The 25171-nt window shown below is 41.3% G+C and overlaps 2 protein-coding genes across 4 annotated transcripts in view; one reads left to right on the forward strand and one right to left on the reverse strand.

Moving 5' to 3' along the window:
* Positions 1-2505: 2505 nt before the first annotated feature.
* Positions 2506-11155, reverse strand: agk (acylglycerol kinase). Its single transcript, XM_034177059.1, has 14 exons — positions 10870-11155; positions 9066-9105; positions 8875-8954; positions 8712-8787; positions 8505-8630; positions 8305-8399; positions 7894-7963; positions 7604-7683; positions 7474-7531; positions 5830-5977; positions 5379-5476; positions 5186-5256; positions 4985-5069; positions 2506-2762 (listed from the first exon to the last, which is right to left on the reverse strand). Exons 1-14 carry the CDS (start codon positions 10977-10979, stop codon positions 2607-2609), a joined length of 1293 nt encoding a protein of 430 aa, XP_034032950.1. The 5' UTR covers positions 10980-11155; the 3' UTR covers positions 2506-2606.
* Positions 11156-11498: 343 nt separating this feature from the next.
* nup205 (nucleoporin 205) overlaps positions 11499-25171 on the forward strand; it is a 52785-nt gene continuing 39112 nt past the window's right edge. For all 3 annotated transcript variants that reach the window (XR_004562318.1, XM_034177060.1, XM_034177061.1), the window contains exons 1-10: positions 11499-11526; positions 19865-20007; positions 21349-21520; positions 21800-21944; positions 22087-22246; positions 22365-22593; positions 22701-22865; positions 23156-23331; positions 23443-23559; positions 24021-24158. Coding sequence is in view for 2 of the 3 variants with exons in the window: in XM_034177060.1 (XP_034032951.1) it covers positions 11499-11526; positions 19865-20007; positions 21349-21520; positions 21800-21944; positions 22087-22246; positions 22365-22593; positions 22701-22865; positions 23156-23331; positions 23443-23559; positions 24021-24158 (1473 nt within the window). In the remaining variant the exon portion in view is untranslated. The remainder of the gene's footprint in view (positions 11527-19864; positions 20008-21348; positions 21521-21799; positions 21945-22086; positions 22247-22364; positions 22594-22700; positions 22866-23155; positions 23332-23442; positions 23560-24020; positions 24159-25171) is intronic.

The raw sequence follows: 25171 nt of genomic DNA on the forward strand, positions 1-25171 counted from the left end.
TGGGTTAAAAAAAAAAAAAAAAAAACAGGAAAAAAAAAATAGAATGCAATGCTAAATTACCCTCAGTTGTATAAGCATGTAACCAATGAAAAAGTGTGTAGAAAGAATGTGACCTTTAAACCACTTAAAACAGGTCAACGTTAGCCATCTTTGAACTCATCCAAGGTCTGTGACCCAAGAATGCCCCCTGTAAATTTGAAGAACCTGGCAGTAATAGGACTGGAGTTCTGCAGGTCACAGACTGACAGATGGAGGCAAATTTAACAATGATTAAGAAGTGGCCCCTTAGATTTTTGGAACCTTTTGTAAATGAGACTGATTTGATGCTTTATGGACGTCAGCGGTATTGGCTGAATGACTACATGCGTGCTTTGAAATACTGTGTGACAACTGTCTGCAGTTAAACTGTTGATTCTAACTGCACTGTTTACTTGTCACTGGCCTCAGACAATGTTTGCTTTACAGGTGTACGTTAGACGGAAAGGCAATGTACACAACTCGCACAATTGTCTCAGACACCTTCTTTGATGAATCATTCACAGCTGCGTAGCAGCATCGGCGAACTGTTTGTGAGTCACTTCACTCAACGTCACACAGCCAACGTAACAACACGCACAAAGAGCGTCACGTGTCGTACGATTGTAATTCTTGTTTCCATATCGGTCATGTACACACGAGGTCAACAGCATGAGAAACTGTTCATTTTACTGTAATGTGAGATGTATAACAATAAAACACTGACACCGTTTAACCGGCCGTGTTGTTTTCTACTCAATCAGCTCCACCTTCTTTCTGCTGAGTTTGCTTCTTTCACAGGAAATTTGATGCATTCTTGCTCTGACAATCACTTCCAGAAGTGCTCCCTTCTCTCCTCTCCCACTACATCTGTCCAGCAAAGGGACAGCCTGCCCTATTGAATAATCCAGTCATCTACTTGAACAGGTTTGTTCTTCTTGACTTTAACTGCTTCCCAAGAAGCAGCACCAATAAAAAGTTACCCAGGTGAATTACAGAGAAAATAAAAGTTATGTGTTCTATTATGCAAAGACCCTGCTGTCATAACACTAATCGTAAAACACATTTATATTCTGATGCTTAATTAATTAGTTCATGTTTTACTCCGTTTTAGCGACATTTGTTTCTTTGTATTTAGGTTTAACTTGACCAACATAGTTGGAGAAGGTTATCGCCCCTGTTTGTTTGTGAACAGACTGGAGCCCACATTATTTCATAAACTGACATGAAATTTTTACTGAAGATTCATATCCTGATAGGCAAGAACTGATTCAATTTTAAAGGTCATAGGTCAATGAGCAAAGTCAGGAAAATTCTTGGAAATTTGGAAAAAACCCTATCTTTAACATTGAATGAATTTTCAAAAATTCACAACTCTGCCAAGAAAGATCAAATTTCTTTCATATTTGAGAGCGTTATGTAGGATGGTATCCTTTATCGGCTCCAGATTACAGATTCTGTGGCCATTTAAATTTAACATTGAAAATGCCATTTAATGTACATTTTATATTTTAATCAAACATATCCCAATCACTCTCACATTTTAAAGTGAGGTGCAGACTGGCACTATCGCCTGACATAATCTGGGTTACAGATTTTGTAGTCATTTCGTTTGCTTAACTTTGAACAGCCTGGAGCTCAGTTTTTCATATATCATGAACGTTTTACAGAGGATTCAAATTCTGGTTCTTTTAGTGAAGCTAAAGGGCTGGTGGCCGGTTATCACCTTAGTATTTCCTGTTTTTCTTGTTGTTTAATGCTGACAAATTATACAGTATTTCTTGTCTTTCTGATGCCTGATTGTTTTTTCTCTCTGTTTAAGGTGCAGCTCCATCCAGAGATGGGAGTTGGATTTGTGCTGGAGACCCTTGTGCACCAACAGCATTTCCTGTATATTTGTTTTGTGAATTGTTGTGTAATTTATGTTTGTAGCATGGCCCAAGCAGAGGGTCACCCCTTTGAGTCTGGTCTGCTTGAGATTTCTTCCGCAGAGGGAGTTTTTCCTTACCACTGTTACTCTGGGGGTTGGTAAGGTTCGACAATTAGTACGATTATTGGTTTGGCTATTTTGGTGCTCCTGCAGACGGAGATGCCTGTGGTGACCCCTAATGGCAGAACTTGAAAGAAGAAGCTGCCAATACTGATGCATTTGTGATTTTGGCTTTGATATTTTTGTCATGTTGCACAAACTTGTTTTCACTGTAACTTTAAAGGTGACAATTTTAGAAAATGGAATAAAGAGAATGTTGGATTCTTTACATTTGATGTCAGTGTGTAAAACTCCATGGGTTCACTGAAGTGTATTTGTTTTTTTTTTTCAATTCATTGGGTTAAAATAATGCACCTGTATTAGTAAATAATCCAGTAAACAAATCTGATTTGCCGCATTTGTCCTGTGATAAATAATAAGATGTAAAGGAACCTCCTTATATTACATCAATGTTTTAACAATGCCTCGCGCGTATAGTAAGAAAGACTGTAAAAAAAAAAAAAAAATCAGGACATTGTTTTTACTTAATTCTGCTCATGAAGTGGATCTGTGCTGCTGTACCACTGTTTCTCTTCAAATCATTTATTCCTTTGGTCTTCTTTCACGTTTGAGGTTTTCTCGTCAGCGCCTTCTGTGACACGAGCTGATCTCTGCGCTCCGCACTGATGAAGAACTGTAGTTTCCGTGGCAACAGCCTTACTTCTACCGGCATGGCCTCGTACTCCTCGTTGTCGATGTTGTAGAAGCCGCCGGCACCCTGCAGGTCCAGCGGAAACGGTTAAAGGTGAAGCAAAATATAAGATTTAGGCGTTTGACTGAGTAACACAATCATTTTCATTGATGTTGAAAAAAGTTCGTGTGCTTTATTCTTTTTCATTATTATCATGATGGGAGAATGTGGCGTTTTCTTTTAATTGATATCATGTATGCTGAATATATATATATACACTCAACAAAAATATAAACGCAACACTTTTGGTTTTGCTCCCATTTTGTATGAGATGAACTCAAAGATCTAAAACTTTTCCACATACACAATTATCACCATTTCCCTCAAATATTGTTCACAAACCAGTCTAAATCTGTGATAGTGAGCACTTCTCCTTTGCTGAGATAATCCATCCCACCTCACAGGTGTGCCATACCAAGATGCTGATTAGACACCATGATTAGTGCACAGGTGTGCCTTAGACTGCCCACAATAAAAGGCCACTCTGAAAGGTGCAGTTTTATCACACAGCACAATGCCACAGATGTTGCAAAATTGGAGGGAGCGTGCAGTTGGCATGCTGACAGCAGGAATATCAACCAGAGCTGTTGCTCGTGTATTGAATGTTCATTTCTCTACCATAAGCCGTCTCCAAAGGCGTTTCAGAGAATCTGGCAGTACATCCAACCAGCCTCACAACCGCAGACCACGTGTAACCACACCAGCCCAGGACCTCCACATCCAGCATGTTCACCTCCAAGATCGTCTGAGACCAGCCACTCAGACAGCTGCTGAAACAATCGGTTTGCATAACCAAAGAATTTCTGCACAAACTGTCAGAAACCGTCTCAGGGAAGCTCATCTGCATGCTCGTCGTCCTCATCGGGGTCTCGACCTGACTCCAGTTCGTCGTCGTAATCGACTTGAGTGGGCAAATGCTCACATTCGCTGGCGTTTGGCACGTTGGAGAGGTGTTCTCTTCATGGATGAATCCCGGTTCACACTGTCCAAGGCAGATGGCAGACAGCGTGTGTGGCGTCGTGTGGGTGAGCGGTTTTCTGATGTCAGTGTTGTGGATCGAGTGGCCCATGGTGGCGGTGGGGTTATGGTATGGGCAGGCGTCTGTTATGGACGAAGAACACAGGTGCATTTTATTGATGGCATTTTGAATGCACAGAGATACCGTGACGAGATCCTGAGGCCCATTGTTGTGCCAACATCCAAGAACATCACCTCATGTTGCAGCAGGATAATGCATGGCCCCATGCTGCAAGGATCTTTACACAATTCTTGGAAGTCCCAGTTCTTGCATGGCCGGCATACTCACCGGACATGTCACCCATTGAGCATGTCTGGGATGCTCTGGACCGGCGTATACGACAGCGTGTACCAGTTCCTGCCAATATCCAGCAACTTCGCACAGCCATTGAAGAGTGGACCAACATTCCACAGGCCACAATTGACAACCTGATCAACTCTATGCGAAGGAGATGTGTTGCACTGCATGAGGCAAATGGTGGTCACACCAGATACTGACTGGTATCCCCCCCCCAATAAAACAAAACTGCACCTTTCAGAGTGGCCTTTTATTGTGGGCAGTCTAAGGCACACCTGTGCACTAATAATGGTGTCTAATCAGCATCTTGGTATGGTACACCTGTGAGGTGGGATGGATTATCTCAGCAAAGGAGAAGTGCTCACTATCACAGATTTAGACTGGTTTGTGAACAATATTTGAGGGAAATGGTGATAATTGTGTATGTGGAAAAAGTTTTAGATCTTTGAGTTCATCTCATACAAAATGGGAGCAAAACCAAAAGTGTTGCGTTTATATTTTTGTTGAGTGTATATTGTGCTAACTTTATATTTAAGTGTGACCACTTAATGCTGAGGGTTTTTCGTGTGAAAAGACAAAAGACAGCTCTCCTCACGGAATAAGATAAGAGAAGGCCACTCTCTCCCATTTGAGAAAAAATATGTTTGTCTTGGCCAACCTTGGGTTAGATAAGTCTGGCAGCTGTATTGGAGACGTGGGGAGGGTTATGACTGTCAGATTTTTTTTCCCCCCCATGTGGGATATATTCGGAGGTTTTGCTAATGTGCTTCAGTGATGGCACACCCGCAGTAATAAAGACTTCAAATTGAAGCAAGACGACCATCTTCCTCTTCCTCTGCTGTGAGTCAGGGTGGTTACTATTATATTATTTTTCTGACAATTGATTTTTTAAGTGACAGTGACAGGGGTTCAGATCATTTTTGGAGCTTCTCACCTCTGGCAGCTGCAGCTGACATGCACCGACTTCCAATTTTGTGGCGTTTTTGGTGAAAACAGTGGGGTCGTCTTCTTTTTTACAACTGAAAGGAGGAAGAGTTGCATCTTTTTCCAACTTAAAATTGCAGGAACACTTTCTATACTTCCTTCTAAATATGTACAATACCAAAATATTACTGCAAGAACTGCAAGTACTGACCCGGCAGTGATGAACTCGCTCACGGTCAAGTTGTCCGGCTCCGCCCAGATCATCAGAGAGTCATTTACTCGCTGCAGGTTTGAATAAAATTTAAATGGTCAAAAATACTGTGATTCAAAGGTGGTGGGGGAGAGCTCATAATGTCAGAAATCAAATATTCAAGCTGTGCAAGTAGAATTATTGTTGTTCTGACCCTCTCCACTGGGTTTCTGTTGTGTGTTTGAATGAACAGTTCTAATGTAGATAAATGTTGATTCTCCCACATCACTGGCTCTTCAACTTTTTCAGGCTCTGCAAGTAAAACACACACAAAAAAACACAAATGTGCTTCAAAAAAGGTGTCAGATTACAATATAATGATATCACAACACAACCTAAAATAAACTACAAAATACATTTTTTTTTCTGATAATCACTAAAAGTCAATTATCAAGTGATAATAAACATCCTCTATTTCAATTTCTGCAATTTAAAGAAATTGTGTTTGGCACGATAAAAATTTAAATTTTTTATCATTTTTATTTTACATTTTCTGACATGTTATTCACAAAATAACTAATTACTAAAAAACAAAACAAACAAACAAAAACAAAAACATCAAAAGAAGTGATCATGAAAAGCACGGTCAGCCGCAGCTCTAATACCTTGTACAGGTGGACTCCAGTTGGTTTTCAGCCGGCGCACGATGCGGTAGAGCAGGTTGGGCCTTGGTGGCTTCTCTGGGGGTAGGTCAGGGGGTCGAAGTCTGGGAGGCATGTAGGACATGGAAACTTCTCGGACCAGGGGCCACTTCTGTGGGGATGTTTCAACACATGAGCAGCCACAGAATAATAACATTCATAGATTAAATAATAATGTGACAATAAGCTGATAACCGATGCTGGAAACTAATGTGTCCTGATGTAACTTTGCACACAAGGCTGAAAGACTTTGGGCCCCATCTCTATGACCTATAACACACAATCTAAATCACATCACACAAGTGCATTTGGGGCATGTACAAGTCCACTTTGTCATGTAATCTGAGCACAAAGGAACAAAGTGCAAAGGTGTTGCAGCTTTGAGCATCACATTGCAACATAACTCCCGCATTCATTCATTCTTGAAATTCGTCATGTCCATAGTTGCAAGTTCTCCATTCAGAATTCATGCACACACCTGCAAAACAGCCTGATCTTGAAGTTTAGCCAGATGAAGTCTGGGACAAAGAGCAAACAGCAGTCTGCAGAACTTCAATTTAAAGAAGCTGTAACAAATTTGGGGTCACAGTGGACAAGCTGGGCAGTTCTCAAGACCCTACAGCTCTACAGGAGTCTCCATTAAGGGGATTTTGGGGAGGTGATGGTTCAAACCAGCCTTTATGAGCGACCCCTAGTGGTGCGTGAGTATATGAGCAAAATATCACATTTTAAAAGAATTTAATTTTAACTGAAAAGTGTTTCATTAAAATGTTTAAAAATTACTCCAAAGTTTCATAGACAGTAGCATGTATGTATTATTTTAATCATTAGCCCAATTCATATCTAAATTATTACTGTTTTTGAATATTTTCAGAGTCAGTTGGACCTTGGGATTTTTTTTGCTCAAGTGGTCCTTCATCTGAAAAGGTTTGATAAACACTGGTCTGGACTACAAGTTAGTCAGGTTGGTGACTGGAGGATCCTGGGTTAGATTCTGCATCAGACAGGAAAACCACTAAAGAATGACTTCATGGATTGACAGCGTAATGTTATTGATATTAAAATAATTTTTAAACTAGTAGTAACAAACTTTTTCCACCATATACGCTAACATAAAATAATCAAATCTGCAAAGTAAAATATTCCTTTTTTTTTAAAATTGTAAAGCATATCTTTCATAATCACCAGTGAATTTTTGACAGATTGGCCAGGAATCATTAAAATCTATAATAGTATCATGCAGATCATAGAAGTTTATCCTACTTGTATGGACAGATGATACAGTGTAAAAATTATTTCATATTGTTGAACACAGTGAAATACGTTCAGCTTTATTTCCAGCGGAAGATAATGACTAAGAAATAGGGACAAACATTGGCTATCAAACTAAAAAAAAACTCTTCATATATTTTTTCCTTGAATCTTTTCTTTTTCTTTTTTGGCTGGTGGGGGAGGTGGATGCCCCCCAGATCCATTCCTGAGTATTACATTAACACATTTAGAGTGTTCATTTACTATTCAAATGTCTTTCTAGAGAATGTGATCAAATGCTTTATCTACAAGTACCAGTACTGGAGTACCATGTTCAGAGGAACCACTCAGCCTTACCCGTAGAGTGCAAAACCAATGTGCTGCTTTTGTCTTCAGTGGTCCAAGGTACCAATATCTTCGAAGAAAAAAGTTATTATTATTATTTGTTCAGTTAATAGTGTTAAAAGGCTTTGATGAAGATTCTTACTTGGTGACTGTTGCAGCCGTGTCTCTGAAAACCCCCCACTGCAGTCCCATCAGAGCAAACACTGGCTGTTCTTTTTCACCCTAAAAACACACACACAAAGTCTAATCTCTGTCCAGGCAAACGTGCAACATTTCTCAACACACTGCAAAATTACACTATAATTATTATTAAAAAAAGGACAATTCCCATTACTGATTGATTTTTTGCAGTACAGATTCAAAGCAGTATCCTTCAAGGATTTATTCATCTGAAAATAAGAGCTCAAAGTGTGAGGATCTCTGGTTTCTCACTTTGATCTGCAGAACATCCAGAGGTACAACTTCTCCCTTCAGAATGGACAGAGTTGCTGACGTAATGTCCCTGAAAAAAAAATATATATATACACTATCAACACAGAAAATACTAAAAACTACCACCATATACTCAGAGATGCTCATGAGCCCACATTTTGTGGGATTTTCCCAAAACATCATCTTCAGCTGCAATTCTGGAAATGGCAATTTCAAAACCAGACTGGATTCAGCACTGGGTTTTCAGTTTCATGTCACAGCATCAGTCTCACTGTCCGCTTTTATTTGAACCCATTAACAGCCGTGGTACAAATTCCATACACTTGGCTAAGTGCGATGATTGTTTGAAATGTTTCATAACTGGTCCAAAATTTAAAAATGAAAATCTCAAAGTGATTCTGATTTACTTACTTGACCTTGTTGTCACTGAGAGTGTGAAGACTTGGACTCAGGGAGTTGCGAGACCCTAGAGGAATGAATCCGATTGGAGTTTCACTAAATGTGTCCTGCAGTGACATAAATAAATAAATACAAATGAATTAATTTCTCCCTGTGTGGTTGTGCTGTTAGCCATAAACTAAACTTTGTCTCTGTATACAGTAACACCTTACTTGATCGGGCCTTCGCAGTAAACCTGTGACGACTTCCTGCAATGTGCCGTCACCTCCAGCCACAATCAACATGTCTGGCTGCTCCATGAGCTCCATCAGTTTTTTTGCCTGACCTTCATAGTCTGTCTACAAACAAAGCCCAATAAAAAGAATATCAAATCATGGTTTCACATTAGGTGATTCTTCAGGAATAAAAGGAAACAATACCTTAACTATGGTGATCTCTATACCAGCAAGGTGTAAAATAGGAGCAGCATTCTTTTCAAATAAATTTTTGGCTTTCCTGCAGAATATTGTGACAGAAGATTAAAATACATCAGTGTGTGATGGACAAACATGATTGACCTTCAGATGCTTTGTGTAGTCTTACCCTCTGCTCGCTGCAGGGTTCAAGATTACAGTTGCCTTTTTGAGGCGATGCTGGGGTGTGATCAGCTGATGCCCAAATTCCTAACAAAAATAACCACGATGATGATGATGATAAAGTCTTTAGACTGAGGAACTGACGAATGGCACTGTAATGAGCTTTGCAGTATTCACAAAGAAAATAAGAAGTCTTACCCTGGCCTCCAAACAAGCTTCTCTGCGCACAATACTGTCACTGAAAGGAGACAAAATACATCAGACAAATGTGGCTTTTTTCCCTTAACTTATGTAAATACCTTAAATTAAGCAGAATTATTTTTGATCCTATTGAATTACATCAGTATTTCCTTAAGTCCTTCATTTGTTTGTTTTTCTTTGTCTACTGGAATAAAGCTCCCAAAATCTTTTTATTGACTTAAAAAAAAGCAACGTCTTCTTCAGGCAACTGAACTTGAACTTCAGTTGCCTGAAGAAGCTGCCTAAAGAAGACCTTGCAGTGGAAAGTTGCTTTTTTTAGTCAATAAAAAGATTTTGGGAACTTTATACCAGTGTGCGGCTTTTTCCATCTTTTTTCTCTGCAATTCTTGATTATCCTGCACCTGGCCTAAATTAGGATTGGATGTGCGCACAACTACCATTTTTTTTTTTTTTTGGTCTTTGTGACATTTTGGCCATGTGACACATTTTTCTGTGTATGATCCAGTAGGCAGGTGCCTCAAGATTCCAGCGGCTGGAGAACGCTGAGGAAATACCCACATTTTCACATGGCTGCAGCAAAGAGATGGTTACTTTGGAGAGGTGAGGATGGACCGGCTGTATTTCTTCAAGATTTACATTATTGAAGTCTGAGAATAGAGAATGGATCACAAAGGGCAATCTGGTCTCTTATGACCAAAGTAGGAGCTGTGTCTGTATTCTCTGCGTCATATCAGACCTGTTCCTGATGAGTGTTGGACTTCACCAGGGCTGCCCTTTGTCACCAATCCTGTTCATGATGTTCATGGACAGGATTTCAAGGCGTAATCATGGACTGGTGAGTGCCCATTTTGGTGACCTCAAAACTGCATTTTTGCTTTTTGAGGATGATCTGGTTGTGTTGGCTTCATCAGACAGTGACTTTCAATGTGAACTGAGCAGGTTTGAGGCCAAGTGTGAAGTGACCAGGATGAGAACCAGCACCTCCAAATCTGAGACCATGGTCTTCTGTTGGAAAAAGGGCAGATTGTCCCCTTTGGGTCAGGGGAGGGTTATTGCCACAAGTGAAGGAGTTTAAGTATCTCTAGGTCTTGTTCACAAGTGGGGTAATTTTGAGCATGAGACTGAGAGATGGACTGAGGTGGTGTCTGACATTTTGGGGACACTGTACTGGTGGGAAGAAAGAGCTGAGCCAGAGGGTGAGACTCTTAATTTACGCTCCTCACCTATAACCATGAGCTTTTGGTAATGACCAAAAGAACAAGGTGGCAGATACAAGTGGCCGAAATAAGATTCCGCCATCAGGTCTGGCCTTGCACTCCTGGACAGGGTGAGAAGCTCGACTATCCGGAAGGGACTTGGAGTAGAGCTGCTGCTTCTCTGCATCAAAAGCAAAGAGCCAAGATGGTTCAGGCATATAGTGAGGATCCCCCTGGTCGTCTCCCTGGGGAGGTTTTGTAGCCACGTCCAACTGGGACAAGACCCCAGAGAAGAGCCAGGACATGCTGGAGGGATTTTATCCCACAGAGGGCTTGGGAACTCCTCGGGATCCCCCAGGAAGAGTTTGAGGACTCGGCTGAGGATAGGGAAGTGTGGGATGGGCTGCTCGGTCGACAACCACAGTGACCCAAAATACAAAACTACAAAAGTGTCCAAATACTTCTGGATCTGACTGTACTGTCTGGCAGAAACATGGGACAACATATTGTCTACATTGTTGGCTACATTTTGACTGGATGTATTTGAAACACATATATTTGAAAACTTGATGGAATACAGTATTTCAAGTTTATAAAAGACCCACCAGTATTTGCCATAGATCCAGTGACTGCCGTAGCTCAGGACGCACACAGCAGCCGTCGATTTCTTCCAGTGATTCCTCAGAGTCCGAAACACTTTCACAACCCGTGCCATCGCTTTGGATACATTTGCCTTAAAATTATACTTTTGTACGTGTCTGTGTATGTTTGACACCTCTGGCAGGCGTTTGTGCAACAACACAAATGCGTCGACTTAACACAAGCACGGAACGATGTTTTCACCACTAATTAATGCTGCGATTCAGCCAGCCTAGCAGTACTATTGTTATGTATACTACTATTTATTTAAAAAAATTACAGAGCTTAAATAAAAAAGTAAACGTAGAAAGAAAAACACAGAAAGTTAAATAAAGCCACACTTGTGCGAGCGTGCAATCGAAAACTACATTTCCCATCAAGTTACAAACACAAAGCGCGAGGACCCCGCCTGAAGAGATCATCAAGATTTCGGGAATGTTAATTTTAGATATATATGATTTAAGTATCTAGTATATACAGTCACTTAGACGGAAGGCTTAAAAATAGTGAGATTAATTAGATAAAAAAAACATATGTTTGACTTTCACACTGGCAGACGCTTAGAAGCTCCTGTCGTATTTTCCACCTTCGGATCATGGCTGCTCACATGGCGGTAAATTCTGGTATGAACCGTTTTCTTTTGTGATTTAACGCACTTTTAGTGAGTCTCTACGACTGTGTTTAACAGATAAGCACATGGATATAGTTTCTTATACATTATTTCAGTTTCATGTCGTATGTTTTGACTGCATGCGGTGGAATTCAAGTTCAGACTTGAATAGTTAGGCTAACTTAGCCTAGCTTACAAGTTCATTTTAAAGTCGTGTTATGTAGCCGACAAAGTATTTTCTTCTTTAAGATCTAATATATTTTTATTTTTACACCGAAGCTGCGTGATTTCTCCTAAATAAACATATACAAACAACTCTGCGGACAAGAAAGTCCATGTGAAGCCAAAATTCCTCGTTTGTACAAGTTCTTGATTGTTTCCTGGTTACACATTGGGGGACACTAGTTGTTAATTAAAATTTAAATTCCTAAATTTGTTTTAATCGAATTTTTGGTGGGGTGGAGTAATAAACAATGCTTAATAGTAAGTCCCTTCGGCTGCTCCCTTGTTTGCACTCGGGGTCGCCACAGCAAATCCAAGGTGGATCTGCATGTTGATTTGGCACAGGTTTTACGCCGGATGCCCTTCCTGACGCAACTCCACATTACATGGAGACATGTGGCAGGGGTGGGATTTGAACCCAGAACCTTCCGAACTGAAACCAAGCGCATTAACCACTTGGCCACCACCCCTGCTATAATAAACAATGCTTAATAATAGAATAAAATAGAATAGAGCCTTTATTGTCATTGTATGTACATAACAATAAATTTGTCCTCTATTTAACCCATCCGAATTACAGTTTGACACAATCCAACCACTAGGAGCAGTGGGCAGCCATATTCCGGTGCCCGGGGACCAACTCCAGATGTAGAGATGCTGCTTTGGTCAGAGGCAGAGAAAGGAACAGACCCTATGTTTTTGATTGTGAGAGGAAACAGGAGTGCCCAGAGGAAACCCATGCAGACACAGGGAGAACATGCAAACTCCACACAGAAAGTGCGGGAAGTGATCCCATGACCTTCTTGCTGTGAGGCACTAGTGCTAACAGCTAAAGGCCCAGTCACACGGCACTTAACGAAGGGTGACGAAGTCCTGACGAAACAAGAAATCTGGACTTTTGTTGACTGTCGTTGGCATTGTTTAACCTTTGCACAGCCTCATTCCTGCAGCTGGCGCTATGTCAGGATTTTTAAACTGTTGAAAAATTTGAACGAAGGGCAACAAAAACCTCAATTCATCTGTGTCTCATTTTGCTGTCATTCTTGACGTTTTTTCATCGTTTGTTTAGTTTTTGTAACGTTATTGTTTAATTTGACTTTGTTGGAGCAGCCGAATGTTTTCACACAGTGCAGAAGCGGGTTTGTGAGCACTGAGGCTGCTGCTGCTTCATGTACCTTACTTACTGAGTACTTACTGAGTGTTAGGATTGTCAGTCACTGACTGGTTATCCTCTATTTCGTTAAACCCAGTATGTCTTAGTGTATATAATTATATATTGTCACTAAACTGTCCATTTGTCTGAGTCACGTTTCCAGTGCCGTTTGAGAGACGATTTAAGATGGTTCAAAGATGGAGCTGTCACAATTTCGGTGGGCAGGGCATTCCATGGATCCACTACTCTCTGGCTAAAATGGTTGCCTCTAAGTTTAGTCTGGCAATGTTGCTTGAAAATCTTGAACCCATTAGAGCGTGCTCTGCCTGATGTCTGTAGTGAGAAGAACTGGGACACTTCAACTCAACTCAACTCAACTCAACTTTTTTTCTTATATAGCGCCAAATCACAACAAACAGTTGCCCCAAGGCGCTCCATATTGCAAGGCAAGGCCATACAATAATTATGAAAAACCCCAACGGTCAAAACGACCCCCTATGAGCAAGCACTTGGCAACAGTGGGAAGGAAAAACTCCCTTTTAACAGGAAGAAACCTCCAGCAGAACCAGGCTCAGCGAGGGGCAGTCTTCTGCTGAGACTGGTTGGGGCTGAGGGAAAAAAACAGGAAAAAGACATGCCGTGAAGGGGGGCAGAGATCGATCACTAATGATTAAATGCAGAGTGATGCATACGGAGCAAAAAGAGAAAGAAACAGTGCATCATGGGAACCCCCCCCACAATCTACGTCTAAAGCAGCATAACCAAGGGATGGTCCAGGGTCACCCGATCCAGCCCTAACTATAAGCCTTAGCGAAAAGGAAAGTTTTAAGCCTAATCTTAAAAGTAGAGAGGGTATCTGTCTCCCTGATCTGAATTGGGAGCTGGTTCCACAGGAGAGGAGCCTGAAAGCTGAAGGCTCTGCCTCCCATTCTACTCTTACAAACCCTAGGAACTACAAGTAAGCCCGCAGTCTGAGAACGAAGCGCTCTAATGGGGTAATATGGTACTACGAGGTCCCTAAGATAAGATGGGACCTGATTATTCAAAACCTTATAAGTAAGAAGAAGAATTTTAAATTCTATTCTAGAATTAACAGGAAGCCAATGAAGAGAGGCCAACACGGGTGAGATATGCTCTCTCCTGCTAGTCCCCATCAGTACTCTAGCTGCAGCATTCTGAACCAACTGAAGGCTTTTTAGGGAACTTTTAGGACAACCTGATAATAATGAATTACAATAGTCCAGCCTAGAGGAAATAAATGCATGAATTAGTTTTTCACCATCACTCTGAGACAAGACCTTTCTGATTTTAGAGATATTGCGTAAATGCAAAAAGGCAGTCCTACATATTTGTTTAATATGCGCTTTGAATGACATATCCTGATCAAAAATGACTCCAAGATTTCTCACAGTATTACTAGAGATCAGGGAAATGCCATCCAGAGTAACGATCTGGTTAGACACCATGCTTCTAAGATTTGTGGGGCCAAGTACAATAACTTCAGTTTTATCTGAGTTTAAAAGCAGGAAATTAGAGGTCATCCATGTCTTTATGTCTGTAAGACAATCCTGCAGTTTAGCTAATTGGTGTGTATCCTCTGGCTTCATGGATAGATAAAGCTGGGTATCATCTGCGTAACAATGAAAATTTAAGCAATACCGTCTAATAATACTGCCTAAGGGAAGCATGTATAAAGTGAATAAAATTGGTCCTAGCACAGAACCTTGTGGAACTCCATAATTAACTTTAGTCTGTGAAGAAGATTCCCCATTTACATGAACAAACTGTAATCTATTAGACAAATATGATTCAAACCACCGCAGCGCAGTGCCTTTAATACCTATGACATGCTCTAATCTCTGTAATAAAATTTTATGGTCAACAGTATCAAAAGCAGCACTGAGGTCCAACAGAACAAGCACAGAGATAAGTCCACTGTCCGAAGCCATAAGAAGATCATTTGTAACCTTCACTAATGCTGTTTCTGTACTATGATGAATTCTAAAACCTGACTGAAACTCTTCAAATAGACCATTCCTCTGCAGGTGATCAGTTAGCTGTTTTACAACTACCCTCTCAAGAATCTTTGAGAGAAAAGGAAGGTTGGAAATTGGCCTATAATTAGCTAAGATAGCTGGGTCAAGTGATGGCTTTTTAAGTAATGGTTTAATTACTGCCACCTTAAAGGCCTGTGGTACATAACCAACTAACAAAGATAGCTTGATCATATTTAAGATTGAAGCATTAAATAATGGTAGGACTTCCTTGAGCAGCCTGGCAGGAATGGGGTCCAATAAACATGTCGATGGTTTGGACGAAGCAACCAATGAAAATAACTCAGACAGAACAACCGGAGAGAAAGAGTCTAACCAAATACCGGCATCACTGAAAGCAGCCAAAGATAACGATACATCTTTGGGATGGTTATGAGTAATTTTTTCTCTAATAGTCAAAATTTTGTTAGCAAAGAAAGTCATGAAGTCATTACTAGTTAAAGTTAATGGAATACTCAGCTCAATAGAGCTCTGACTCTTTGTCAGCCTAGCTACAGTGCTGAAAAGAAACCTGAGGTTATACTTATTTTCTTCAATTAGTGATGAGTAGAAAGATGTCCTAGCTTTACGGAGGGCTTTTTTATAGAGCAACAAACTCTTTTTCCAGGCTAAGTGAAGATCTTCTAAATTAGTGAGACGCCATTTCCTCTCCAACTTACGGGTTATCTGCTTTAAGCTACGAGTTTGTGAGTTATACCACGGAGTCAGACACTTCTGATTTAAAGCTCTCTTTTTCAGAGGAGCTACAGCATCCAAAGTTGTCTTCAAAGAGGATGTAAAACTATTGACGAGATACTCTAACTCCCTTACAGAGTTTAGGTAGCTACTCTGCTCTGTGTTGGTATATGACATTAGAGAACATAACGAAGGAATCATATCCTTAAACCTAGTTACAGCGCTTTCTGAAAGACTTCTAGTGTAATGAAACTTATTCCCCACTGCAGGGTAGTCCATCAGGGTAAATGTAAATGTTATTAAAAAATGATCAGACAGAAGGGAGTTTTCAGGGAATACTGTTAAGTCTTCTATTTCCATACCATAAGTCAGAACAAGATCTAAGATATGATTAAAGTGGTGGGTGGACTCATTTACTTTTTGAGCAAAGCCGATAGAGTCTAATAATAGATTAAATGCAGTGTTGAGGCTGTCATTCTCAGCATCTGTGTGGATATTAAAATCGCCCACTATAATTATCTTATCTGAGCTAAGCACTAAGTCAGACAAAAGGTCTGAAAATTCACAGAGAAACTCACAGTAACGACCAGGTGGACGATAGATAATAACAAATAAAACTGGTTTTTGGGACTTCCAATTTGGATGGACAAGACTAAGAGTCAAGCTTTCAAATGAATTAAAGCTCTGTCTAGGTTTTTGATTAATTAATAAGCTGGAATGGAAGATTGCTGCTAATCCTCCGCCACGGCCCGTGCTACGAGCATTCTGACAGTTAGTGTGACTCGGGGGTGTTGACTCATTTAAACTAACATATTCATCCTGCTGTAACCAGGTTTCTGTTAGGCAGAATAAATCAATACATTGATCAATTATTATATCATTTACCAACAGGGACTTAGAAGAGAGAGACCTAATGTTTAATAGACCACATTTAACTGTTTTAGTCTGTGGTGCAATTGAAGGTGCTATATTATTTTTTCTTTTTGAATTTTTATGCTTAAATAGATTTTTGCTGGTTATTGGTGGTCTGGGAGCAGGCACCGTCTCTACGGGGATGGGGCAACGAGGGGATGGCAGGGGGAGAGAAGCTGCAGAGAGGTGTATAAGACCACAGCTCTGCCTCCTGGTCCCAACGCTGGACAGTCACAGTTTGGAGGATCCAAGAAAATTGGCCAGATTTCTAGAAATGAGAGCTGCTCCATCTAAAGTGGGATGGATGCCGTCTCTCCTAACAAGACCAGGTTTTCCCCAGAAGCTTTGCCAATTATCAATGAAGGTCATCAATCCCATTAAGAGTCCTGTACACTTGTAGAATGTCAGCTCTTCTGCGCCTGTACTTTAGCGTGGGTAAGTGAAGTGTTTGCAGACGTTCAGTGTAAGGCAGAGTTTTCAGGTCCTTAACTAGCTTCGTTGCACGTCTCTGTACTTTTTCAATCCTGTCCTCATCTCACCTGTACACAGGGTGGGTAACAACTGTGCAGTACTCAACTATAGGCCTCACTAGAGATTTGTATAGTTGCTTAAAGGTCGTAGATTGCATGTCATGGAATGAACGCTTGATTAGTCCCAGCCTTGCATTTGATTTAGCCACTGCAGCATCGTGGTGGGCACTGAAAGTCAATGCGTCATCTAATCTAATTCTGAGGAAGAACACCTTGAAGTGCTGCAGAGAATGGCAGATAACCATGATGACTGCTAATAGATTTTCTGTAATCACAACAAGTGTAATCAACACTCATGGCAGCCATGATTGTTAATGGGCTGGATGTTTAATAAAACATCGGCAGCTGAGATAACCTCATGCCAATCTGCCTGTGCATATTGGCATGGGGTCATCTCAGCTTCTGACAAGGTTAGAAAATTTTGAAATTTCAGAAAATATTACTCCAAAAACACAAAAATTCCCTTCCATAATTTCATCCTGTCTGATGAAGGGCGAGGCCCGAGACGTCACCTTTGGTGTGTTATTAAAGGCTTGTTTGGGAGCTAACTGGCTGTGCGGATCTCTTTCGTTTTTTGTTCTTCCATAATTTCACCCCAAATCTGCCCCAGATATCACCAGAATGCACAATTTGTATCTTTTTATATCAAAATTTTGTGGGGGGCATGCCCCCAGACCCCCCTAGTTGCTTTGCCGCTCTCTGTGTAGCGGTAGGTTTGGTACCGAACTTTTCTGAGGGGCACCAAACTTTTCAGATTTTGGTGCCCTTAAGGCACACAGCTATTTATTCTAAAAGGCAAACCCTGGATAAAAGCTTTTTCGTCCACCTTTTCTCAACGAATTGTGACGTTTTTTAGTTTTTCCCTTCATTCACGAATTGTCATGTGCCGTGTGACTGGGCCATTAGGCACTGTGCCACAGGACACGCAGGACATAATGCAGGACAATTACAGAGTAGGACAGCTAGTGTCTGTCTATGGGGAAAAAGAATGTGCAGTTGATCGATTGCTTCTCAGTTCTGTTTCTCAAGGAGTCCCAGTCCAACCAGACCCATCCTGGTGGCACTTACACATTTCACACTTGTGGCACTTCAGTGGCATTCCTGTGGCAGTTTGTGACACTTCCATGGCATAATTCATTCACTCCTGTATGTCTGTGGGGCTCAGAGGCGAACAGGAAAGGTGATGTCTGACTGTTCCCACTCCAGGTGCCATCTTTTTGAGATTCTCCCCTCTGTTTGGAGGCTGTGGACCATCAAGACTAATGCTGCCTTCATGTGTGCTATCATGAAGATGACGCTTCCCATTTGTGAATTTGGAACTATGAGTGCATTATGTTCAAGTGATTTGTTCTTGGAACAAAATAAAAAATGGCTGTTCGTCATTACCTGCTACTTTGCTAAAACTGTTATTGAGTTAGAAAGAACTAGATCGCGGGTACAAGCGGCTGAAATTGGCTTCCTCAGGAGGGTGGCTGGTGTCTCCCTTAGAGATAGGGTGAGAAGTTCAGTCATCCGTGGGGAGCTCGGAGTAGAGTCGCTGCTCCTTTGCGTTGAAATGAGCCAGCTGAGGTGGTTCAGGCATCTGATAAGGATGCCTCCTGGGCGCCTCCCAAGGGAGGTGTTCCAGGCATGTCCATCTGGGAGGAGACCCCGGGGAAGACCCAGGACTAGGTGGAGAGATTATATCTCCACACTGGCCTGGGAATGCCTTGGGATCCCCCAGTTAGAGGTGATCAATGTGGCACTGGAAAGGGAAGTCTGGGGTCCCCTGCTGGAGCTGTTGCCCCTGCGACTCGAACCCAGAAAAGCAGTTGAAGATGATGATGTTATTGAGTTGTTAATTTACCTGCATGCTAAGTGTAAGTAGAGAACACTTAAAGTTTTGTACAGAATCAGCAGCTAACAGTGACTGAATGGTTAAAGGAATTATTTACCATTTGTGACAAATCCAGCATTGCTCTCCACTATGTTGAAATGTCAAAGGTCATCAGTCAGTTTGGGAACTCGTGTATCAAAATTAGCTTCCAGTTGGGGCAACTGTTTGTTGTGATTTGGCGCTATACAAGAAAAAAGTTGATTGATTGATTGATTGTCCAGTCAGAATCACGACGTGACAGGATATTCATGTGCATTGCGAATGTCGGACGCTTGTATTCAAGTGTATCAGTTATGAGGTATTTTGATTACATGCCACACTTGTCATTCTGCTATCACTGAGATGTCACTACCTGCCAGTGTAAATGGTAAATGGACTGCGTTTATATAACGCATTTCCATCTGCAACGCTCAAAACGCTTTACAAATAGTGTCTCACATTCACCCTGCCCCTGATGTGAGGGTCACTACAGGGATCCTGCTGTCTTACATTTTCCAGCTATTCTTTCAGAACAAATTAAGCTGCAGCTATTAATTGGTTGACAGCTATCATTCATCTTTTTTTTTTTTTTTTACCAATTTCTTACATTGTGTTAATATATTGATTATTTCCACTTTTAATCAATTAAGATAATAATCATTTGTTTCAGCCCTACAACTAATTAGCTCTGTCAGTATGTTCAGCTAGTCAAGAGGTGGATGACACCTGAACAAACACTTGATGGTTGGGCAGGATGGACAACTACTTCAACAAAATTATTGTTAATTTGTTGTTGCTACTTATAATGAGTGATAATTCCAGTTTGATGCTGCTCAGTAACTACTAAAGTGATGCTTGTTATCCTCCAACTAAGACAGTGCATGGGTGTGCATCCATTTATTTGCGTGAATGATGAGACATGACCTTTGAAAGTTTATGTACCCACCTAGGAGCCAGTCTGTGGGGGCCCCTGAAGGAGCTGTGGGAGACTGTGGAAGGGGCTGTGCTGAGGAAGCAGCTTGAAAGCGTCTATCTCCTTGATCTACAGCTGAAGAAACACAAACCACACTTTGTGTCACTATTCAAAAACCCGGTAAGGCATGCAAACATAAAAGCAGCCTTTATAATAAGTCATTTTAGAAATGAATGTTAGACGTGCTTCAAAGATGAAGACCTGTGAGTAGCTGGAGTGAAACACTGACTGATATTAATCGAGCACACATAATCATAGATGTAACCTGGAAACAACCATTGTTTCATGGTTTTGAACTCAGACACCCAAGTTCAGATGATCAGCTGAGGTTGATCGAATCACAGTCATTTGACATCTTATGCCGCGTTCACACTGGACGCCACGTGATGCCACAAATTCACATCCCTCGCCTGGCAATGGACGCACCACCATCTCCCAGTGTGTCACTCTGCTTTCGCTGCGAAAATTCACCCCAATGCGTCATCAAATAGGAGGAGCTTCCATTCTGCTCGCTGTCAAGTCAACATGGCAGACCTTGATCGCACAGAGCGAGTTGCTGTGCTCTATTTGTTGTGAAAAGCTGACAAACGCCACCAGTGGCACTGTCCCTGGGTTCACAACATCCTCATGAGACGTTCCCAATTTGGGGAGTTTCATTATTTGCTGCAAGGAGTTGCGTGTGGATGACGGCCGCTTTCAACGGTACCTCCACCTCTCTAGGACCCAGTTTGAGGACCTCCTGTCCTGTTCGCACGCGCACATGTGAACAATTAAAAGAAAACTTTCTGCCGCTGCAGTTTCTCACTCTCCCCTCCAACTCTGTCATAATTGTGTTATAAACCAGTCACCATTTGTTTTACTATGCATCTGTGTAGTTAATAAAATTATCTTCACGAACGATTCGTTCGCGTGCGCACATAAAAAAAAAAAAAGCTGGCTGCTGCTGCTGCTGCTGCGGTGCTCCTGCTCGCTGTCCCCTCAAACTGTCATACAAGTAATTGTGAAATAAAGGACAAAAGGGACATAAGTCCTGCTCACAGGCTGGCTGCCAGAGACAGGACATGTCCACACCAAGTATAAACTCCAGACATCTCCACGTCACTACATATCCAGTCCCCGATTGGTCATCGCGGTGCAACAAGACGAAAAGGTTCAGATTTTTCAACTCGGGGAAGAGGGCGACACGACGCAGCGCGATGCAACCCGATATCGCGCCACAAATGTGCCAATCGCTCAATCGCTTTATTTGCATCCATCATGTCGCATTGCGTGGCTTGGACTTTTGTGGCGCCACAATGCCTCCTTCCATAGGGATTACATGGCAACCTGTCGCTCGCTGTTGCTTGCGTGGCATCCGGTGTGAATGCGGCATTAAGTAACTTTTTTTTAATGTCTGAGCTGAAGTAGAAGTTCATATTCCAAGACATTAGCATCAACTTTCGTTGTTTTCATCATTTTCAGCCAAAAAGTGCAGAACAAAAGGAAAAAGTGCGTAAAGCCAGCACGGAGGGAATCTGCATTCAAGGTCAGCAGGGGTCTCGACTCCTTCCAGAGCAAGTTATCACAGAGGCCTTCATCCTTAGTGATTTGTTTGACATTGGAGAGTTGGCAGCTTTGGAGCTTCTATTGGCAGGTAAAGTCAAGGAAAACTGTTGAGTGTTATAATATTGTACTTTCAAGTTTTGTTGCAAAATTGGAATCCCAGTGTGAGGTACATACTATCATGTTGAATATTGGCTATGATTTTGTTTGTGAATACCAAACATCCCACTGTTTTTCTTTTTTCCACTAAACGTACAGATGAGTGCAAGTTTCAGCCCAGCTCTTTGTTTTAATGCTGTTGCTGCTTTAGCTTTTATCCTTTCATGTGACAGATTTTTTTTTTATATATATATTTTTGTCTTCATTTCAGGAGAGCACCAACAGTCTCATTTTCCAGGCCTGACACGGGGATTAGTGGCTGTCTTACTGTACTGGGATGGGAAGCTTTGTGTGGCCAACTCCTTGCGAACTCTCATTCAGTCACGTCATGGAAAGACCTTCACCCTGGACCTCAGGTAATGACACAGTTTCTCCATTTCTATTTAGAAATTTTGATGCTAGTCAGTCATTCTAATGATGTTGAAACTCATTATTTACACCCTCATGAAGCCTATATCTGTTTATTATTGACTTGAATGTTACTTCTTTATCATTCAGTGAAGAGTTGGTGGCTTTGACAATGCGGTTTACAGATGAACTGATGAGCCAGGGTCTGACTAAACGTATTCTGACCTTGGTGTCAGAGATTAGCGTGACACGTGAGTTTGATCGGTTGCAGAAGGAGCGCGGACTGGGCAATGAAAAGCATAGAAAAGAGGTAGGAACAGTCTTACTATGTGTGTGAATTTGAAATCATTCTTTCATTTTGGTCATACTTTGAGTTTCAGATTATACAGTTAACAGAAAAATTAACCCTTTGATACTTGTATTACCAGGTTTCTGAACTCATCAAATGCTGCAGACAGGCATTAGCAGACAGCTTGTTTTCATGGACCTGCCAGTCACCTTTGACTAAAGATGACACACTGGCTCTCATTGGTCACCTGGAAACTGTGACAACTCAAGCCGATGGCTCATTGGATAGTGTGAACCTGGCTCTGGTCATGGCGCTGTTGTACTGCTTGGATGTCAGTTTTATTGAGCAAGGGACAGAAGACAGAGAGGGTGATTAAACTGATTAAACTTCATTAAACTGACTGTGTGTAAATTCATAACTGATGATGATGCATGCTTTTGCATGTAGTGAAGATGAGGCTGTGTGTGTTCCTCAGATCTGCTCCAGGCTCTACCTTTACTGACAGAGAGGCAGTATGTGTCAGCAGTACACAGCCGTCTGATGGATGGTCAGCAGTGGAAGCTTCCAGGCCTGCAGGCTGTTTGTCGGCTTGCTTGGGCTTTGTCTTTGAGAGGCCTTTCACAGCTGCCACAGGGCTCTGGTAAGGGCAATGTCTTGGACACAAATTATAAGTACCGTTTTTGTTGCTCAGAGAAATCATTCAAATTTGATAGAATTTAAGGACAAAAATGGACAGAATTAAGTCATGGAACTTGACTCTGTCCACCCAGCCGGGGACCTTCTGCTCTGGAAACATGCACATTAACCGCTTGGCCCTACGCTACCTGAACACTCAAAGAAAATTTGTGCATTAAGTAGTTGTTCTTTGTTGATGTATACATGTGTGAAAACACTTTTTACAACTTATACAATTGTGCACTTCCTGTGCAGCTCTGGTGGAATTCACAGAAGCAGATGAGGCTCTGGCTGACCAGGCTCTACTGGGAGATGTCTTCCTTTTTATGAAAGAGGGAATGCTGGGATGTGAGAGCTTTGCCCAGGAAGAGTTTTACATCCGGCGCCTCCATTCACTAATTACAGATTTCCTGACACTCATGCCAATGAAGGTGAGAGATACCATATGAGTTTCATTTTGACATGACAATTTTCAAAGTTCATACAAAGTTCATAAATTTGTATCATATTTTGCATTTGCAAACTTTGTTCCCTTTTTGTAGGTGAAGCAGCTTCGTAACAGAGCTGACGAGGATGCTCGTCTGGTGCACATGTCCCTACAGATGGACAGTGAGCTTCCATCATCCCTGCGCAAAGACTTAGACCATCTCATGATCCTCGTCAGTGTTTATACATATACACACGCACATAAAGCATCGTGATGTTTTCCCCAGCTGTAGTGCAGTGCTCATAAAACCCTTACCTGCATCATGGTATCTTGATGTAGAAGTTCTAAATAGTAAATGGTATTCGTGTATAGTGTACTATGTATATAGTGTTTTATATCCACTATATACTATTACTACTATTACTCGTGGCTGCAACAATGACTTGTTAGAATATATTCTTTTTCCGATATCACTATATCCATACATAGAAATTTTAGACAATTACTTTTTAATATAATCTAATTGATGACTACAGTGTGTTTGGAATTTATTTGGATATGAAAATTTGTTGAACTCCATGATAGGACTATATTGAATAATTGCCCGGCCTACTGTAGTTTGAATGCATCACTGAGAAAAGTAAAAAATATGTTTCTGACCTTCACAATGTTTTTTTTATTACATTTATGAAGATAGGAGAGTTATACAGCAAGGATGTGTTTGGACTGGAGCTGGCTCTGGAGTTTTGGTGTCCCACAGAGTCTCTCCAACACACTTCACTGCATGGATCTTACCTTGGAATGGCCCTGCAAAGGCCTCCACATAAACAGGTAGGAGCTGTCTGTTTTTATTTTATTTTTGTTTTCTGGAATCGTGTCGTAGCATACTGCAGACGAAATGATTGAAAACTGTACTGTTTTTTGTTGATGACATCACTCAGTATAATGAATGGTATCAAACAACTTTAAAATGTTTTAGTTAGGGTCGTCAGAAAATCGATACTCTGTTACGAATTGATGCTAAAAATTACTATCAGATTAGATACTCATTTGCAACAGTGTTGATACCAGCTGTGCCATTTTCACCTCTTCCAGTTAACACACAACATCCAAAAATTTCTGAACTTGATGAACTTTGAAAAAAATTAGGGCTGCCACGACTAGTCGACTAGTCACGACTACGTCGACTGTTGTAACCGTCGACAACTAATTTAGTAGTTGCCCAGTCGTTTATTTTATTTAAGTCTTTGTTTTTCTTTCAATTCATAGTTTTAGGCAGCTAGCCGTCCTGCCATCATTTGGACGTTCAAATTTTGAAAAAGACGGCAGATTGAAACAGCGGCCGTCTTGTTCGAAGCCGTCTATAATGCGCAGTTTACCAAAAGAGCTGTGTGTGTGTGTGTGTGTGTGTTTGGAGTCAACTGGCTGCAGATTGCGGGGGAAGGACGGCGCGGGGAGAGGGAGATTCCTGAACGGAGGCACGAGACGTTACATTCTGCTGAGAACCATCAGTGCATGTGAGACAGCGAGCGCGGAGCAGAGAGAGAGGATTTTAACCTGAGTGAACATGTTTAAAAAAAAAAAAAACTATGGAGCTGCCTTTACTTCTCTCTGCACTTTCTCTACCTGTGCGGGTCCGATGGCACTGTCCTATTCACACTGTGTGCGCGTCGTATACTGAATTTATGAGATCATGAGATGAAATAAACGGTCAAATATCCTTTAAAAAATGAGAATATATAAATTACCTGAGCAAAAATTACGCATACACGGGTTTAAAAAACCCTGATGTGGAGAAGCTGTGGGGTGATGTTCAGAGGCACAGATCATAAAAAGCAAGTGAG

This window comes from Thalassophryne amazonica, chromosome 8 (assembly GCF_902500255.1).
Source record: "Thalassophryne amazonica chromosome 8, fThaAma1.1, whole genome shotgun sequence".
In the NCBI taxonomy this organism is placed as follows: Eukaryota; Metazoa; Chordata; class Actinopteri; order Batrachoidiformes; family Batrachoididae; genus Thalassophryne; species Thalassophryne amazonica.